The sequence below is a fragment of the Orycteropus afer genome, unplaced genomic scaffold, assembly GCF_000298275.1.
Source record: "Orycteropus afer afer isolate SDZICR_OR568_19922 unplaced genomic scaffold, OryAfe1.0 scaffold00816, whole genome shotgun sequence".
Classification (NCBI taxonomy): domain Eukaryota; kingdom Metazoa; phylum Chordata; class Mammalia; order Tubulidentata; family Orycteropodidae; genus Orycteropus; species Orycteropus afer.
In genome coordinates, this window is record NW_006922403.1 from 365,406 (window position 1) to 387,097 (window position 21,692).

Here is a 21,692-nt window from a genome sequence, read left to right on the forward strand (position 1 = left end):
GATTTTATTTGACTCTTCTCTTAACACACAATTATAAACATGACCCTGATATACTTTCACTCTTTAGGGTTAGCAGTAAGCATTCCTTGACTGATGATCTGTTGCTTTGTCATTTTGCAAACTCACCATTTACATGTTTCTGCTTCTGTTACCCTTATAGTTCCAGATACATCTTTGTTCTGTATTTTAATTTCTCCTTCTAATGACTTCTACTCCATGTTTTCTTTCTGTCTTTTGGCCTCTCCTCTTACACACCACTGATGATTCTCTCTGTATGGTTCACGTGAAAGAACCCCCCAAAAGAGGACTCCGTATGTTCACCCAACCAGCATATACCATTTTTCTGCCATATTAGATAAGAATTGTGCACCAGATTACCTCCTATGAAAATAAAAAATTAATAATAATAATAACCCATCCAGAGTGCCAAATGAAAAAAGGTTTATTCTTACTTCAGACAATGTGACCAGGGATATAAAACAAAATATTCCTGAACCAAGTAAATTGAGCAAAAGATCTTCTTAGAGGAGCTGTGTTCATATCTTCAATATCTTCTGATTTATGTACAAGTGGGAAGTAGGACTGTAAAATATCAGTCTGGATGGTTCCAGTACAACTCAGGTAAGATGTGTTGTTCAGTCTTAGCTTAATTTTTACTTTACTCACTGTGCACATGATCCCAGAAGAGGCCTTATCTTACTTGCAGCATGACAATATCATCAACCTCATAGTTTTAAATGAATCATGAGAATATTCTCTCCCTTCTCCATTTCCAAGTGTGTGGACCCTCCTTTAAAGGTACTGTTTCAACACCCTGGGGAATATCTGCTTTAGGGAATAATTCCAGATAATTACAGTTACATCTTCAGCAATCTAAGATTTTAGTGTCCTAGACCATTCTGCTTGAAATCAAAGGTCCTTCTGGGTCTACATTCTTTGTGTATGGTGTGGGGAAAGAGGGGTGCAGCACGTATTCAGGCAAATAGGAATAGGAAGGATTATAGCTATCTTTATCACCATTAGTACAGACACCAAGCAAATAGACCCATGTGATCAAATCAATGGAGTCACTAGGTCACAGTTTCTCTGTACAGGCAGAGGAGGATTTCAGATGGCCAGCCTAAGCTACGTTGCCTCAGATATAGGTAATCACAGAGTGATCAATGACAAGTCCTCCTAGTGACTGATATTTCATTGGTTGACCCCTAATAGACATATATATATATATATATATATATATATATATATATATATATATAAAATATAAGGCAGGATCCCTTCATTCTCCTGAGTATCAGAGATCCTCATCTCCAGCCCGCTCAGCCATGAAGACTCTCACTGCCCTAACTGTCATCTACTTCTTGGTGCTCTAGATTCATTCACAACCAATTACAGAAAGAGCTGATGATATCCTGACCTAGGAGGGGCTGAAGCAAGCTATCAAGATTCAGTCATGTCTTCTCCAAATAATAAAACCTCAGCTCAGGAGGCTTCAGGTGGGAGAATCCTGTGTCTAGTCAAGATTGACACAACTAATTATGCCTCTTCTGGTACATTTTTAAACTTCCCAGGGCTCAGCTCTTTCATCTCAAAACAGAAAGAGTTGACTTAGATGGTCACTAAGGGGCCACTTTTTAAAATAGGCTTTTTATTTTATAACATGGAGAAAAACTTCTGTAGTCTGAAAGCAATCATAAGCCAAACTAGCTGTCTAGTCAATTCTGACTTATGGAAACTCCATATGTCACAGTGTAGAAATTCTCAATAGTGTTTCTAAGGCTGTGAATTTTCAAAAACAGATCATAAGGTCTTTCTTCCAAGGTGCTTCTTGGTGAATTCAAACCGTCATCCTTTCAGTTAGTAGTTGAGGACTTAAATGTTTGTACCACCCAGAGACTCCAAAAGCAGTCTTAGAAAACACTAAATTAATGAACATGGCTGTGTTCCAATACAACTTCATAAAAACCATCAGTGAGGTAGACTTTACCTACAGACCACAGTTTACTGGCCCCTAGAGTAGACCCTTTTCCATTTGGACACAGGGGAAAAGGCAAAAGATATGAGTATGTGAATATGTGTGTGGTAGTGAAAGAAGAAAGAAGAAAAGTGTTATTGCAGAATGGAGCACAGATACAAAAGGATACGAGGGGCTCAAGCCTTCTTTGGCCAAACATCAAGTCAGGTCTCACTTGATATGATGGAAATGAGCATTACTATCTACTGTAGTTTGATTTACTTAATATAGCTGCCCTATCTCAAAATTTAACTTTTCTAAGATTCTCCCGTCAACTGACAACACTCAAACCTAGCATTGTGGTTGATGTTCTCCCTCTTCCTCCAGGTTTCAAGACAAGCATGTAGTGCTATTGCAGAAAATGACTCCAAGATCCTCACAAGTACTTCTCTGGGGCTTGTACTTTCAATGGTGTTCTTTACAAGCTTTGCTGTCACTTGGTTTCATAAAGCTAGAAGCAAAGAAGTTCAAGGTCACGCAAGGAACGGTTATCACCTTTTATGCCTTTTTTGTAATATGTTTCCTTAACTTAAATGAAGTTTTTACCACAGACTTTCTATGTTTGAGCTTTTTTGATATCTGATATTTATATTATTTATGATTAATTTGGATAAAAGTAACAGATACCTAGGTCAAAATTGTAAAGAAAATGCTGCCTCTAATATTTGGGTAATTCAAAGAGTAACGATTGCTTCCGGCACATGTTGGCATAAATTCATAACCTAGTTTACTGCTAGGTCTTCCAACTTTTTGGATGAGGCCACATCTACAAAGCACCATTAGAGCAATACCTAAGTCTTGTTTAATTGAAGAACTGAGTACTATAGCCTAGTTATGTTGGCACATAAGACTAAACATTAAAAAAAAATTTAATAATTGATTAGATACAGAAAAAAGAGTAAGAGAAAGTCTGAAATACTACTGAGGTTGTACATTAAAATGATATAATACTTCCTTTGGACTTTGGAAAGGGAAGAAGTTTAAATTAACTTTTGGTCATTTTGTTCTTCTGGGGCAATCTTATTCAGAAAGAATGAATAGAATACATCTTCAGTGATGATAGCAGTGTATGTATGTTAATGTATTTGAGCAGAGGGATGGAGGAGGGAAAGAGAAAAGAGAGTGAGAATGGAAAATTTTAAGAAACAATAATATGAAAATGAAAAAATGTTAATAGTTTGAAAATATCACCTACAATTGCCTAAAGGGGCAGTGGTGGTTCAGAAAGAATTCTCATCTCTCATGTAGAAGACCTGGGTCTCATTACCAGCCAATGCATTTCATAAGCAGCCACTGCCTCTCTATAGTGGAGCTTGCTGACCAATTCATCTGAGAAACTGGAACATATGAAGAAGAATGTGGCATCAATATTGGATCAAGACTCATTAAAACCTGCAATAAGCAGGTGACATAACTTTGCTTACTGAAAATGAAGAAAACTTGAAGAACTTATTGATAAAGATCAAAGACTACAGCTTTCAGGATGGTTTACACTTCATCATAAAGGAAACAAAATCCTCACAACTGGTTCAATAAGCATTATAATGATAAATGGAGAAAAGATAGAAGTTGTCAAGGATTTCATTTTACTTGGATCTACAATCAATGCCTTTGTTCTCTAGGGCTGCTATAATAGACATATCACAAGTGGATGACTTTAACAAATAGGGATTTATTCTCTTACAGTTTAGGAGGTTGGAAGTCTGAATTCAGAGTGCCAACTCTAGGGGTTGAATAAATGCCTTTTGACCTTGGACTTAAGTCTGCCTCCCGTTTCAGCCACACTAGAGCCAGAGGATTTTTCTGACTCATGCAGCTGCTGACTGCTGAGGCTGATGAACCCAAGCTTGGCAAGTAAAATGGCACTGTCTCAAGATTAGCAAGCAACTTGGCAGGCCACTAGTTCAAGTCCAGAGACAGTCCCAGGATCTGCAGGCAACATGATAGGCTACCGATGACTCAGCCAAATGCAGGATCCAGATATGCCAAGAGCTCAACCTTTCTCAAAGCTCCTTCTTATATACTGGAAACAGACCACACTGCAAAGACAGCTACTCAGCTGCTCACAGCAGATTCCACCATGGAGTTATCAGTCTCATCATGGGTAATAACTACATCTCACTGCCCAGCCACTCAGAACCATGGCCCAGCCAAGTTGACACACAAATTTAACTACAATTCCTATGGAAGCAGCAGTCAAGAAATCAGGCTACATACTACACTGGACAAATCTGCTGCAAAAGACCTCTGTAAAGTGTTAAAGAGCAAATGTGTCATTTTGAAGACTAAGGTGTGCCTGACTCTAGCCATGGCACTTAAAATAGCTTCATATGCCTGTGAAAGCTGGAAAATGAATAAGAAAGACCTTAGAAGGATTGCTACATTTGAATTGTGGCATTGGTGGACCATTGGCATTGGCCCATTCATTGGAAATGGACTACTGTAATAACAAACAAATTTGTCTTGGAGGAACTACAGCTGGAATGCTTCTTAGAGGTGAGAATGACCATACTTTGTCTCTCACACTTTGGTCATGTTGTCAGAAGGGGCTATTTGCTAGAAAAGGGTATCATGCATGGTAAAATAGAGGGTCAGCAAAAAAGGAAATAGATTGACACAATGGCTGCAGCAATGGATTCAAGCATGACAATGACTGTGATGGTAGTGCAGGACCTGGCAGTGTTTCCTTCTGTTGTACATTAGGTCATTAGGAGAAAGAACAACTCGATGACACCTAACAACAACAAACCTATGTAAAGGATTAAGATTATTTGTATTCTGAGCCCAGAATCCTACAGTAGATAATACTAAATAGATACTTGCTTACTGGGATCCTTGCCCCAGGATTCTATGTGAAACCCCTGTACTTCAGATTTTTATTTTGCTGTTGTTTTTCTTTTTTGCACTTTTCAAATAGCTGAGGAAAAGATGTTACCATCCAAAATTCTCATTTGCCATCATTACTGATGAAGAGATTTCACCAATGGCAGCTGACTTTATTATCAATTTGTCCACAGACTGATCTATCCACCTCAAAACTGAGACCTATTGGGGCTTATAACCCTTTGGGTCAGGTAGGATCTAGAATATCTCTGATTTGGGCAAGAAAACATCCCTAGCAGTGTACAAGTTAGTTGGGGTCAAGACCATAGATATTGGCCCATTCATTGGAAATGGACCATTGTGCTTACAATGCACTGTATATTTGTGTGTGTTTATGTTTGGGGCCAGATTCTGGCACAGAGGAACAGGCAAGAGGGGAGAATAAACCACACAGAGTTCCCCTGTTGTTCCCAAATCCCTTTGATGTTCTTCTGATCTAGCAGCTCCAACTATAGCCATATTTCCTATCTATTTAATGGGTTATCTGTATATACAGTTCAAGTGTCAAAATGATAAGGATTATGATAACCATCCTTATTCCACACCTGTTTGACTATCTGACATCCACTATGTACTTATATCTAAGGCATATATCTGTTGTTTCGTTGAACAAGAATTTTCTACCAAAGACAGGCAGTTACTCAGGGAGGTAAAGGCATTAATTTTTAAATGGTCCTAAAGTAGATTCACATCATGCAGCCCTGTCATCTTCGGAGATAGGATATCTAGGTCATGAAGAAAGAACTCCTTACTCTGAGAGGGTGGAACAGGTTGAATGGATAGCTCTGACTAAGTGCATGAGAAAGACAGGAATCATTTTCATGCCATAAAAGTATTAACACATGAAGATTTATTTTTAAAGATTAAATAGGAAAGACACAAAAATCAGAGAATATGATAAACATATAAAGGCTTCATAAAAATCCAAAGTTTATGCATGGCAAAAGGAAGATAGTCAAAGACAACATATGAAAAAGATTTTGCAACACATAGGAGCTCTGGTAGCATAATGCCTAAGGCACTTAACTGCTAACCAGAAGGCTGGCAGTTCAAACTCACCAGCCACTCCTCGGAAGGAAGATGGGGCAATCTACTTCTGTAGTGATACTGCCTTGGAAACCCAGGGAGGGGTCATTATGAGTCAGGTCCGATTCGACGGCACATAACAACAACAACATGATAAAGAGCTTTTTTCTTGAATTTATAGAGGTCCTATTAACCACTTGAGAAAAAACAAACTAATTGATAATGCCTGTTCAGGAAAAAAAGAAAGAGTAAACTATGAAAGGAAGTTTCTGAGAAAATAGAAACAAATGCATCTTACACATTAAAACATGTTGAACCTAATTCATAAGACTATCCATAATAACTATGCTGTGATGCCAATTTTTGCCTACCAGATTTGAAAATACCAAAGAGCTTCATAACACATGTACCAGATTGCTTTCAGCTACAAACAACAGAAAATCAAAAAAAAAAGGCTTAAAATGTGAAGGTTTAAAAAAAAAAAAAAAGAAAAGAAAAAATAGATGTGGGGAATCCAGGTTGTGGGTGAAGTGGTTACACAATGGCCTTAAGTAACCAGCTGCATCATCCAACATTTAGCAACTCTCTTCCTCATGGACAAAAGAAAGTGACCATAATCCAACTATTTCCATGATCCCAGCAGAAATTAGGAGGAAAATATAAAGTAATAACAAAATAAATTTGTTATTATTTTAAAAGAATTCTCTCCTTGCTGTTGTTAGGCATCGCCAAGTCAGTTTCAACTCATAGCGACCCTTCTACAACAGAACAAAATACTGTCTAGTCCTGTGCCAACCTCATAATTGTTGCTTTGTTAGTCTATTGTTGCCACCACTGTGTCAATCCACCTCACTGAGGGTCTTCCTCTTTTTCACTGACCAAGGAGCTCTGGTAGCATAGAGCAGAAGGCACTTGGCTGTTAACCAAAATGCTGGGGGTTCAAACTCACCAGCCACTCCTCAGAAGGAAGGTTGGGCAATCTACTTCCATAGTGATACCACCTCAGAAACCCAAGGAGGGGTCAGTATAAGTCGGGTCCAACTCAACAGCACGTAACAACAACAACAACTACTTTACCAACCATGCCATCCTTCTCCATGGCCTGGTCCATTTCTGACAACATGATCAAAGTAGGTGAGATGAAGTTGGGCAATTCTTGCTTCTAAGGAGCATTCCTGGAGCTCTAGCATAGTGCCTAAAGCACTTGACTGCTAACAAGAAGGCTGGTGGTTCAAACCCACCAGCCACTCCTCGGAAGGAAGACAGGGCAATCTACTTCTGTAGTGATACTGCCTCGGAAACCCAAGGAGGGGTCGCTATGAGTCAGGTCCGACTCGATGGCACATAACAACAACAAGGAGCATTCCAACTATACATCTTCCAAGACAGATATGTTCATCCTTCTAGCAGTCCTGGTATTTTCAATATTCTTTGCCAACACCACAAATCAAATGCATCAATGCTTTTTTGCTTTTCCTTCTTCATTGTCCAGCTTTCACATATACATGAGACTATTGAAAAGACCATAGCTTGGGTCAGGTACATCTTAGTCTTCAAAGTGACATCTTTGCACTTTAATGCTTTAAAGAGGTCTTTTGCAGCATATTTGCCCAATGCAATACATCATCTGATTTCTTAACTGCTGCTTCCATGACGGTTGATTATGGATCCAAGTAAAATGAAATCCTTGGCAACTTCAGCCTTTTATCCATCTATTGTAATTTTGTTATTGGTTCAGTTGTGACAATTTTTAATTTTTTTTTATTTTCTTCATGTTGAGGTGTAATTCATATTGAAAGCTGTAGTTTTTGATCATCATCAGTAAGTACTTCAAATCTTCATTTTCAGCAAGCAAGGTTGTGTCATCTGCATATTACAGGTTGTTAATGAGCCTTTATTTGATCCTGATGTCAGATTTTCTTCTTGTAATACAGCTTCTTTGGTTATTTGCTCAGCATACAGATAGAACATACAGAGAGAAAGGATACTCTATGACACACACTTTTCCTGATTTCAAACCATGCAGTATTCCCTTGTTTTGTTTGATTGACTACTTCTTGGTCTATATCAATGTTCCTCATAAGCTGAAAGAACTGAGGAAAAAATTTAAGCCTCATGTTGCAATATTGAAATATTCTATGGGCAAAATATTGAATGATGCAGGAAACATCAAAAGAAGATAGAGGGAATACATAGAGTCACTGTACCAAAAAGAATTGGTCAATATTCATCCATTTCAGGAGGGGGCATATGATCAAGAAGCAATGGTGTTGAGAGAGGAAGTCAAAGCAGCAATGAAGGAATTGGTGAAAAACAAGGCTTTGGGAATTAATGGAATACCCATTGAGATGTTTCAACAAATGGATGCTGTTCTGAAGGCAGATGCTTGGCTATGCCAAGAGATTTGGAAGACAGCTACCTGGCCAACTAATTGGAAGAGAACTGTACCCATTCCAAAGAAAGGTGATCCCACAGAATGAGGAAATCATTAAACCATATCATTAATATCACACACAAGTAAAATCTTACTGAAGATAATTCAAAAAACGTTGCAGCAATACAATGACAAAGGACTTCCAGAAATGCAAGCTGGATTCAAAAGAGAATGTGGAACAAAGGATATCGTTGCTGATATCAGACAGATCTTGGCTCAAAGCAAGGAATACCAGAAAGATGTTTACTTATGTATTCACTATGCAAAAGCATTCAATTGTGTGGATCATAACAAATTACGGATAACATTGAGAAGAATGGAAATTCTGGAACACTTAATTGTATTCATGAGGAGCCTGTATATAGACCAGGAGGTAGTCATTCAAAAAGAACAAGAGGATACTGCATGGTTTAAAATCAGGAAGGGAGTGTATCAGGGATGTATCCTTGCAGTATATTTTTTCAATATGTATACTGAATAAATAATCCAAGAAGCTGAAAAAGAACGTGGCATCAGGATTGGAGAAAGAATCATTAATAACCTGTGATATGCTGATGACACAACTTTACTTGCTGAAAGTTAGGACAAGTTGAAGCACTTACTGATGAAGATTGAAGACTACAATCTGTAATATGGATTACACTTCAATATAAAGAAAACAAAAATCTTCACAACTGGACCAATATGCAGTATCATGATAAATGGAGAAAAGATTGAAGTTGCCAAAGACTTTATATGACTTGGTTATACAATCAACACCAATAGAAGCAGCCATCAAGACATCAGATGACATATTGCACTGGGAAAATCTGCTGCAAAAGGCCTCTTTCAAGTGCTGAAGAAAAAAGATGTCTCCTTGAAGACTAAGGTGCAACTAACCCAAGCCATGATATTCTCAATTGCCTCATATGGATGTGAGAGCTAGGCAACGAATAAGGAAGATTGAGGAAGAGTTGATGTGGTGTTGGCAAAGAATGCTGCAGATACCATGGACTGCTAAAATACGTAACAAATCTGTCCTAGAAGAAGTGCATCCAGAATGCTCCTTGGAAGCAAGAATGGCCAGACTTCATGTCACCTACTTTGATGAAGGGACTATTCTCTATAGAATGATATCATGCTTGGTAAAGTGGAGGGTCAACAAGAAAGAGGAAGACCCTCAATGAGATGGATTAACACATTGGCTGCAATGATGGGCTCAGGTATAGCAAGGATTGTGAAGCTGGCCCAGGACCAGGCAATGTTTTGTTCTGTTGTACATAAGGTTGCTATGAGTCGGAGATGACTCAATGGCACCTAACAACAATAAGCACAATTAAGTGTTCTGGAATTCCAATTCTTCTCAATGTTATCCATAATTTGTTCTTATCCACACAGTCAAATGCCTTTGCATAGTCAATAGAACACGGGTAAACATCTTTCTGGCATTCTTTGCTTTCAGCCAAGATCCATCTATATCAGCAATGATATCCCTCATTCTACATCCTCTTCTGAATCCAGCTTGATTTATGGAAGTTCTCTGTCAAAATACTGCTATAATTGTTTTTTGAATTATCTTCAGCAAGATTTTACTTGTATGTAATACTAAGGATATTGTTTGATAATTCCCTCATTCTGAAGGATCACCTTTCTTTGAAATGGGCACAAATATAAATCACTTCCAGTTAATTGGCCAGGTTGTTGTCTTCCAAATTTCCTAGCACAGAGGAGCAAGTGTTTCCAGAACAGTATCCATTTGTTGAAACATCTCAATGGGTATTCCAACAATTCCTGGAGCCTTGTTCTTCATCAATTCCTTCAGTGCAGCTTCCACTCCCTCCTTCAATATCATTGATTCTTGACCATATGTCACCTCCTGAAATGGATGAAAATCTACCAAGTCTTTTTTGAACAGCCACTCTGTATATTCCTTCCATCTTCTTTTGATGTTTCCTGCATTGTGCAATATTTTGCCCACAGAATCTTTCAATATTTGCAACTCAAGGCTTGAATTTTTTTCTTCAGTTCTTTCAGCTTGAGAAATAGCAAACATGTTCTTCCCTTTTGATTTTCTAACTCCAAGTCTTTGAACATTTCATTATAATAATTAACTTTCTCTTCTCAAGCTACTCTTTGAAATCTTCTGTTTAGTTATTTTATCTTGTCATTTCTTCCATTTGTTTTAGCTACTCTCCATTCAAGAGCAAGTTTCAGAATGTCTTCTGAATGTAATAAAGACCAAGAGACAGAATTCATCCATTTTGGTCTTTTCTTCATTTTCTATCTTTTTAATGACCTTTTACTTTCTTCATGGATGATGTTCTTGATGTCATCCCACAATTCACCTGGTGTCCAGCTATTGATGTTCAATGCATCAAATCTACTCTTCAGGTGGTCTCTAAATTCAGGTAAGATGTAATTGAGGTCATATTTTTGCTCACATAGATTTGTTTTAATTGTCTTCAGCTTCAACTTGAACTTTCATGTGAGCAAGTATGGTCTGATGGTCTGTTCCACAGTGAGCTCTGGGCCTTGTTTTGGCTGAAAATATTGAGCTTCTCCATCACCTCTTTCCACAGATGGAGTCATTCTGGTTCCTGTGTATTTCATCCAGTGAGGTCCATGTGGATAGTCATAATTTATGTTGTTGAAAAACATATTTGCAATGAATAAGTCATTGGTCTTGCAAAATTCTATCATGTGATCTCCAGTGTCATTTCTATCACAAAGGCCATATTTTCCAATTACCAGTGACTCTGTCTCCTATTTTCTCATTCCTATCACCAGTAATAATCAACACATCTTGATTACATGTTTGGTCAATTTCAGGCTGCAGAGGTTGGTAAAAATCTTCAATTTCCTCGTCTTTGACTTTGATGGTTGGTGCATAAATTTGAATAATAGTAGCATTAATTGGTCTTCCTTGTAGGTGTATGGATATTATTCTATCACTGACAGCACTGTACTCCAGCTTAGATCTTGAAACATTTTTGTGAGTATAAATGCCACACCATTCCCCTTAGATTTGTCATAGTAGATCATATGGTTGTCTGATTCAAAATGGCCAAGACCAGCCCATGTCAGCTCCCTAAAGCCTAAGATATCAATCATTCTGCATTCCATTTTGATTTTGACAACTTCCATTTTTCCTAGAGTCATACTTGAACATTCTATGTTCTGATTATTAATGTACTTAGCTGTTTCTTCCCATTTTAATTCATGCCACATCAGGAAATGGAGGTAACAAAAGCTTTACACCGTCTACATCATGAAGGTCAATACGACTTTGAGGAGACAGCTCTCCCTCATTCGTATTTTGAGTGCCTTCTGACACTCAAAAGGGGCTCATTCTCCATCCTTATATCAGACAATGTTTCGGGGCTATTCATAAAGTTTTCCAGTAATGTATCAGACAGTGTTTCAATGCTATTCATAAGATTTTCAATAGCCAGTTCTTTGAGACATGGATAGCCCATTCCATCTTCCAAGTCTGTCTTAGTCTAGCAGCTCCACTGAAACCTGTCCACCATGGGTGACCCTGCTAGTATTTGAAATTCCAGTGACAGAGCCACCAGCCTCATGGCAATAAGCAAGCCACCACAGTACAGCAAACTGACAGAGGAGTATAGTGACTCTATTTAGAAGATATTGTTATTAACCATTTTTTATTCAGATGGGGAAATGAACTTTTGAGAGGTTAAGTACCTTATTCAGAATCACAAAAGATTAAGCAACAGAGCCAAATCCCATACCCTTAACCATTAATTTACACTCTTTTGTATTTATTAAGTTTATTAGCCTATGTAATAAAGACCAAGAGGCAGTACTTTGAACTGAATAAGGGGATACTGCTTGGTTTTAAACCAGGTAAGCTTTGCATCAGGGTTGTATCTGTTCAGCAGACTTTTTCAATCTGTATGTAGAACAAATAATCTAAGACACAGGACTATGTGAAGAAGAATGCAGCATCATGATAAGATCACATTTCATTTACAATCTGAAATATGAAAATGACACAACCTTGCTTATTGAAAGTGAAGAAGACTTGAGCCACTTACTTATGAAGTTCAAAAACTACAATTTTCAGGACGGATTACTCCTCAATATAAAACAAAAATCCTTACAACCAATAAGCATCATTTTGATAAATGGAGAAGAGATTGAAGTAGTCAGTGATTTCATTTTATTTGGATCCACAATCAATGCCCATGGATACAACAGAGATGTATATAAATGGGCAAATCTGTTGCAAAAGACCACTTTAAGGCATTAAAAGCAAAGACGTCACTTTGAACTCTAAGTTACGCCTGACACAAGCCACGATATTTTCAGTTAATGCATATGTGTGTGAATACTGGACAATACTGGTCACTATAAATCAGAATAGCCTCAAAGGCCCTAACAACAACAAACCTATGTAAAGGAACAGGGTTATTTGTATTCTGAGCCCAACATCTTACAATAGAAAACATTCAAGAGACACTTGGTTATTGCATCCTTGCCCTAGAATTTTATGTGAAACCCCAGAGATATGAAGTTTTTGTTTTGTTTTGTTTTTTCATTCTTCAAGTAGCTGAGAAAAAGACATTCCCATCCAAAATTCTCATTGGCAATCCTTCTCATGAAGATATTTCATGAGTGATGACTGATTTTATTATCAACTTGTCCACAAATTGATCGTTCAAAGTATACTACACCCAAGAGTACTGGCCCATCAAAGTGTCCAGGATCCATGATCTTGTGAGAAGAAAGAAGCCCTCAAAACCAAGTCTCATCTTGGGGCTTGTCACCCTTTGGGTGAAACAGGGTCCTGATTATCTCTGAGTTGGGAAAGACAATATCCCTAACAGTGTACAAGTTAGTTGGTGCAAGAATAGAGTTGCTGGACATTTCATTGGAAATGGACCTCTGTTTTTACAATGCAGCATTTTTGTGTGATTTTATGTTTGGGGCAAGATTGTTCCACAGAAGAGTGAGTGAGAGGGGAGAATAAACCACAGAGTTCCCTGGTTGTTCCCAAATCACTTTGATGTTCCTCTAATCTAGGAGCTTCAACAATAGCCATGTTTCCTATCTACTTGACGAGTATCTGCGTGTATCATTCATATGTCAAAATGATAGGAATCATGATAACCTTCCCTATTCCACATCTGCTTCAATATTTGACATCCACTATGTAGTTATGTTTAAGGCAGGTATCTACTGTTTAATAGAATCAGAATTTTTTTTTTCCCCAAAAGATAGGCATTTACTTGTGGGGATAAAAGCACCAGCTCTTTAGTGCTACTGAAGTGATCCACATTCTTGTAGCCAAGTCATCTTTGTCGGTTAGGATTTCTAGATTATAAGGTAAGTCTTGCTTCCTCTGAAAGGGTGGCGTAGGTACAATAAACAGCTCTGAGTCAGTGCAAAAGAAAGACAGGAGTCAATTTCATGCCAAAAAAGCACTAACACATGGAAGACTTATTTTAAAAAATTAAGTAGGAAAGACAAAAATCAGAGGTCAGGATAAACATTTAAAGGCTACATAAATGTCTAAATTTCCCACATAAAACCCCCAAAAAACAAACTTACTGCCACTGAGTCCACTCCAACTCATAGCAATCCCCATTTGAGTTTCTGAGGTGGTAAATCTATGTAGAAGTAGATTGCCCATCTTTCTTCTACAGAGTGGCTGGTGGACTTTCCTCATAGCACAAGTTAAAAAGTGAAAAGACAAAAGACAAACTTTGAAAAGTATTTGCAATGTATATGATAAACAGCATATTTCTTGAATTAATGAAGAGAGTCTATAAAGTAATTTAAAAATAATAATAAAATAAAAACAACAAAGAATGCCTTTTGGGGAAAAAAAGGTGGGGGGTAAAAATATGAAAGGAAATTTCTGAAAAAAAAAATAGAAATGCATATTAGACATTTAACCATGTTGAGACTAATTCATAATGCCATGCCATAATAACCACACTGCAATACCAATTTTTACCTATCAGATTGGAAAAGATCAACGAGATTTGTAACACATGTACCAGATTGTTTTCAGCTACAAAAACAAGAAAATCCAACAACAACAAAAAAGGCTTAAAAAGACAAAGAGCTTGTATTTACCAGATCAAAATCCAGCTGTGGGCAATCCAGGGAGTGAGGGAAGCTGTCCAACAATGGCCTCCTTTGTAACCAGGCAAACAGCTGCACCTTCCATATTTAGCAACTGTTTTTCTCATGGACAAAAGTGAGTGAGTGCAAATCCAACTACTTCCATGATCCCAGCAGAAATAAGGCATAAAACATCAACCAATAATATAATAAATATTGTTATTATTATTTAGAAAGGATACTCTCCCTATGTATTACAGTTTAGTAGTCAGAGAGCTCTCTTTATGTATCCCACAGAGCTATACACCATTACTTTTAGTGGAGCACATTGCTGCCCTGAACATAGGTAGGAAGAATGTATGATGGAAATTGGTTAGTAACAGCACCTTCTAAAATACTTTCCATCAACATTTGAGGGGAGAGTAGGAAGATGTATATATTTTTGTGACTGCTATTGTACAGCCTCTGTGGAGGGAAATGTGGTAACACCTTTAAAATGTAAAAGACATATTCCTTGATTCAGCTCATGTACTTCTTCTGAGAATTTATCTCAAATATATAATCACTTATCAGTATAAAAAATCATGTGAAATGATAGTCATTTCAGTTTTCCTTGTAAATGCAAAAGTTTCAAAATAAATTAATTTTATGAATTTAATGGTATTTTATTAATAAGAAATATAGTTAATAAGTCTACAGAAAATAGTTGATTTATGACACATAGAAAAACTGAAATACTATAAATCTCTTTCAAAGAGTTAGAGAGCTCTATACAATTGCTTGATATACAATGGGATGCAAGTTTGTCATTAGTTGACTCAGAATGAGGTGGTGTATATATCTGTCCCTTTGACAATTCTCAAAGTGGAGAGATGAAACTAGTATACATGCTTTGTTTGTCTAACTTTTGGCTTTAATCTGATTAGAGCATTACCTAATATCCTACTGGCCCTGAATCTGAAGTTCATTTTACCAGAATCTTGGTAAATGTTACTGTCCTCTCCACACCAGTTCTGGTAAGACCTAATCTCCCTATGACATTAAAAGCCTCCTTCAGGTCAGGTTTAGTCAATATTGAGTCCTGAAGTGAATTAACATGGTAACCCATTGGGATCTAGTCTGGTCTAAGGGTCTAGACACGTAGCTAGGACAATTTTCAGAAATCAAAAGGCATTTTTTCCCAGAATTATTAAATGAAAGTACTATTTATCTTCCATTTTGAATATAAAGAAGTAAATATTCAAGCAGATGGAGAACAGGAAAATGTACCAGGTCCTTATCATCATTGCTAATGTGCAGCAAGTACAAACACTGCACTTATAGAACTTTGTTGGCAATTAAGCTGCTAGAACAAAATAACATCGAAGGAACTTTGAACACAACAGGCAGCCCTCAAGCACTATCCCCAGAACAAATACACACCTTCCCTAACTGGATTGTTCATGTCTGAGCCTTCTCCTAACAGATATATAAATACTGGCTGACTCTCCTCACTCTCCAGCACACCAAGGCTTCTGCTCCTCCATACAGGACACTGACCTCCAGGTGACCCACAGCTATGAGAACTCTCACCCTCCTTGCTGCCATTCTCCTGCTGGCCCTCCAGGTCCAGGCTGAGCCACTCAGACAGACAGATGATGAAATTCCAGCCCAGGATGAGCCTGGAGCAGAGGACCAGGACATAGCAATCTCCTATGCAGGAGACAAACGCTCAGCCCCGGATGCTCCAGGTGAGATCAGTGTGACTAGGGGATTCCACCTCCAGTTGTGCCTCACACTAGCATAGGCTCATTAGAAAACAAAGACACTGAAGCTAGAGGTTTTCAGGAGAACTTTCAGCACCAAAGGGTTTGGTTGCATAACTTATGTGAGTGGAAGTCAGCATCCTCAGCTACAGAGATGAAACAAGTTGTGCTTGAAATGAGAGTGTGACATAGAGTCAAAATGAGAACTTAGCTGTTTTGTGTTGCAGTGTGATGGATGGATTTATATAGTCTTTCTAGTCATGATCTTGTAATTTCCACCAAAACAATTGGTGAGACTCTCCAAATAAGATGTAGAACGTTAACAGAGCGATTGTTCAGTTCGTGATCCTGCTAGGCTTAAAAGTGGCCATCCCAGAGGCAGAAAGGGGGGCAATCACTACCACCAAGAAAGAAGAAATGAGAGTGTAGCCCATCCTTTGGACCCAGGATCCCTGTGCTGAGATCCTGCTGGATCCAGGAGACAGAGACAGTGAGGGAACTGTAACATCAGAGATAAGAGATGACAGGAAGCAGTGACAGCAGAATCAACAGACTGGTAAAGGATGACACAGTAGTCTTCCAGGAGCACAGTAGGCTGCCTCTCAGTTCTTGATTGAGTTAGGTTCTTGGTCCCATACAGGTAGAGCTGGGCGCCTTTAGGTTAGGGCTTACTGTGGAGTGTGGTACCCCTGGGCACTTAACACTAGAGCTAAAAGAACTTTGTAACACTTACCAGAACTGGCAGAGATTAGGCTGAGAGACTGCAGGACCATGCAGAGACATGTCTGTGGGCATGACTGAGAAGAGACTCTCCTGATCAAAGAACTGGATCCTGAGTTCTTTCTTATCCTAAGTTGTAATATGTTATTTTCCTAATAAATTCCATAAAAGGGAGGATTGTCTGTGAGTTCTCTGTGGCCATTAGTGAACTCAACAGAGAGGCAGAGAATGCCATGTGAGGGAAGGTTTGTGTCAGAATTGGTAAGGAGGTTAGCAAGTGGAGATATGTCTGACCTTCCTCTCATAGGAATCAAGACTGGTGATGTGTTTAGCCAGACAACTATCCTCCTTATCTCTGATGAAGTTAGACGAGGTGGTCTGAAGTTTCCACCATAGTACTTTTACATGTGTATTCTAGGGTATGGGAGTAGCATGTAAATAAAAGATTGACATAGAGGAAACTATGATCTGGCATGATCAACACATAGCTAGTGAGATTTCTTCCAAACTCAATGTAAATTAATGACAAAAATGTAAATTCTGACCATTGTAATAGGATAGGTATTATGTCTATCATTGTAGACTCATGACTTCTTAGCATACCTCCATTACTCTATTCTGACGTTCCTTCCCTCCTTGCTTGCTGTGCCTGACATGTTTCCTCTTTCCTAAGAGCTTAAGACAAGAGCCATATGTTACTGCAGAATCAAAACTGGTGATTACCCCCTGAGTATCATGTTACTACTTGTTATATCAGAGTTTGTCTTCCATCATGTAGAACCAACACATTCTATCTATAGTTATTAACATTTATCTATTGAGGATGAACACTGCTTCAGGCCCTAGGATACGCACCATGACACATTCATCCAACCCAACATGTAACTTCTCCAGGAACCTCTGCTTACAACTCATCAGTGACCCAGTACTCATTGTCTGATTCTTACTCCTGTTTCTCCAGGCCTAAAGACGCACACTACCTGCTACTGCAGAAGAAGACTCTGTCACATTGGAGAACGTCTCTCTGGGAGCTGTACCCTCAGTGGTATTCGCTATACACTTTGCTGCCGCTAAGCTTCAAAAACAGAGACAAGAGAATCATAATTTACTTTGAATATCTATAAGAGAACTGTTATTATTCTTTGTACCATGTCTTCAATTTCCTTTCTTTATCCCAAATAAACTCCTTCTAGCAAGTTTTCTATGTGTGTGTTTTTGATAATGGACATGTATATTAATCTGGACTCCTTAGAACGCACCTCTGCTTCTTAGCTAAAGCCACAATCCTCTTTCCAAAGTATTCCCACTGAACATGAGCAACCTTCCCTTTAAGCCTTGGAGTTTTATAAACTCCACTGAAACAACTTTAAGTTTGGGATGGGTTATTTACAAAGACATAAGAAGCAGAAAAATAACGTAAGACCACTACACTATGGTATACTCATTATTTTTCATATAGCCATATAGAGTAAATGTGGCCTTTTATGTATAAAAACTTGGTTTCATATAGAACTATGTCCATCGACAACTCCTTAAATGCACTTTTTAGCATGCACACTCCTGGGTAGCTTTAAAATGGTGGAGAATCACACATTACCTTAAAGGGTAGCTTCAAGAGAGCAATCACAAAAAATAATATAACAGAAAGTAGTTCTGAAAATGATCTAAATGTCCTTGTTGTTGCTTCAGGGTGCCAAAGCCATAATATATTGTTGTTAGCTGCCATCAAGTCAGGTCCAACTCACAGCAACATTATGTACAGCAAAACAAAACATTACCCAGTCCTGCACCATCCTCACAATCATTGCTATGCTTCAGCCCATCCTTGCAGCAACTGTCATTCCATCTCATTGAGGGTCTTCCATTTTCTTCTGACCCTCTCCTTTACCAAGCACAATATCCTTCTCTAAGGACTGCCCCTTTCTGACAACATGACTATAGTACTTGACACAAAATCTGGCCAACTTCTCTTCTTTTTTCTTTTTTAAAAATTTTTATTGTGATTTGGGTGAAAACTCACAGAGTAAATTCATTTTTCATACAGAAGTTCACATACACTTTGTCTCATGATATTATGTCCCACAATGCAACAGCTCTCTTCCCATTTCCTCCCCACAGCCACCTCTTCCCTGTGTCCTTCCTTCCCATGCACTCCTGCCCCCTGAGCTGTCTCCAAGTACATACACAGCCCTTCTATTCTCCAATGATTGATCTCTCCAAGGAGTTGTAGCTATCTAATGTAAATGCTTAGTTCATATGCCTGTCTTTTGTTTGGATGGAAGCCACAGGAAAGTGTTCAATTTCAGATCTGAAGGGTAGCTAGGAGGCATAGTCTCAGGGGTTTCACTAGGCTCTATAACACCAGCAAATTTGGTCCTTTTTTTTTTTTTAAAATGATTTTGAGTTTTGTTCCATGTTTTTCTCCCACTCTATCCTATATCTCAAACACAGATCCCCTTCTGAGTGGTTGACAGTGGTAGCTCTGGATGAGTAAAGACCCATCGTTGCATCTAGGTGGCCACTTGCAAGCTTTTAAGATCCCAGTCACTGCTTGCCAAAGTAGGGTATGGAACAATGTTTTTGTGTAGTATATTATACCAATTGAACTTGATGTTCCTTGTAACCATCATCCTGAGTCCACAGGCCCAACTACTTGCTCCCTCTGGGTAGCTGGCTGTGGCCAAGAAGTGACTAGAACCTTCTCCCTTGTCAGCTCTACTATATACCTAGACACTCCTACAAGACATACAAATACACTTGAAGAAACATTGTCTGCAAACCCTACACATGGTCATGGGCACACTCCTCCCTGCATAGACATACTTGATTGTTCAGACTGTCCACCCATCTATCTACCCTTATATCTATATCAGTGATTGCCATGACTGACAACACAGTATTGTATGTGCAAAAGGGTTCATCTTTGTTGTCTGTACTTCCCATGTACCACTCTATGTCTTCCTCTTCCTCAAAGCCACTGTGTTGATCACTCACATTTGATACATTGCCATTCCCTTCACTAAAATCAGTAATTGTCTCTACCTATCTAGCACCTCCCCTTCCCTCCCATCTTTGGTAACCAACAAGGAAAATTTCCTTCCATATAGAAACCTTTCCTAGACTTTTTACAATAGTGAACTAACACAATATTTGTCCATTTGTAATTGACTTATTTCACTCAGCATAATGTCCTCCAAGTTCATCCACATCATAAGCTGTTTTGCAGATTCTACATTATTCCTAAGTGTTGCGTAGTATTCCATTGAGTGTGTGTACCATACTTTGGTTATCCATTCTTCTGTTGATGGGCATATAGGATGTTTCCATCTCTTTTGCTATTGTAAATATTGCTACAATGAACCTAAGGGTGCATATATCTATTCTTGTCCTGGCTCTCACTTCGTTAGGATATATACCTAGTAATGGAACTGATGAATCAAATGGTATTTCTAATTCCAACTTTTTAAAGAATCGTCATATTGCTTTCCACAGTGGTTGTACCATTTGACAGTGACAGTCCCACCAGCAGTGTATGAGAATCCCAATCTCTCCACATCCTCACCAGCATTTGTTAATTTTTGTCTTGTTGAACTGTGCTACTAGTGCTGGGATAAGATGGTATCTCATTGTTGTTTTGATTTGCATCTCTGTAATGGCTAATGACTGTAAATATTTCTTTATATATTTGTTGACTGCCTAATATCTTCTTTGTCTTCTTCCCATTTTTTCACTTGGATTATTTGTGTTTTTGTTGTTGAGGTATTGAAATTTTATATAAATTTTAGAGATAACTTGCTTGTCAGATACGTCATTGCCAAATATTTTTTCCCAATTTTTTACTCTTTTTACTCTTTTGGAGAGGTCTTTGGAAGTACATAAAAACTTAATTTCTAGAAGGTCCCATTCATCTAGATTATCTTCGGCTGTTTGTGCATTTTCAGTTATGCTTGATACTCTGTTTATGCCGTATATTAGGTTCCCTAAATTTGCCCCTAGCTTTTTCTTGAGGAACTTCATCGTTTTAAGTTTCACATTTAAGTCTTTGATCCATTGGGAGTTAGTTTTTGTGTATGGTGTGAGATACAGATCTTGCTTCATTTTTATGCAAATGGATAGCCAGTTTTGCCAGCACCCTTTGTTAAACAGACTATCTCTTCCCTATTTAATGGATTTCAGCTCTTTTTCAAAGATCACCTGACCATAGGTTGATGGATCAATTTCTGGGTTCAGAGTTCTATTCCATTGTGTTCTGGGGGTCTGTCGTTGTACCAATACCAGGCAGTTTTGACTACTGTGGCTGTATAGTAGGTTTTGAGATCCGGGAGTGTGAGACCTCCTACTTTGTTCTTCTTCTTCAATAGTGCTTTGCTTATTTGAGATCTCTTTCCTTTCCACATAAAGTTAAGGATTAGTTTTTCCATGTCCTTAAAGAATGTTGATGGGATCTATTACTTTCGGTAGAATTCACGTTTTCACAATGTTCAATCTTCCCATCCACGAGCATGGTATGTTCTTCCATTTATGTAGATCTCTAATGGTTTCTTGAAATAGTCTTTTGTAGTTTACTTTGTTTGAACAACTTTGTTTGTGTCCCTGGTAAGATTTATTCCCAAGTTTATTTATTTATTTATTTACTTTTGGTAGCTATTGTAAATGATATTGATTTCCTCATATCTTTTTCAGCAATCTCTTTCCTGGTGTAGAGGAATCCAACTGATTTTTGAATGTTGATTTTGTATTTTGCCATGATGCTAAATCTTTCAATAAGTTCCATTGGTTTTTTTTTTTTTTTTTTTTT

The 21,692-nt window shown here is 38.1% G+C and overlaps 1 protein-coding gene across 1 annotated transcript; it reads left to right on the plus strand.

Moving 5' to 3' along the window:
* The first annotated feature begins 15,987 nt into the window (after window positions 1-15,987).
* On the plus strand, window positions 15,988-17,968 carry LOC103211895 (alpha-defensin 1-like). Its single transcript, XM_007957871.1, has 2 exons — window positions 15,988-16,159; window positions 17,856-17,968. Exons 1-2 carry the CDS (start codon window positions 15,988-15,990, stop codon window positions 17,966-17,968), a joined length of 285 nt encoding a protein of 94 aa, XP_007956062.1.
* Window positions 17,969-21,692: the final 3,724 nt, after the last annotated feature.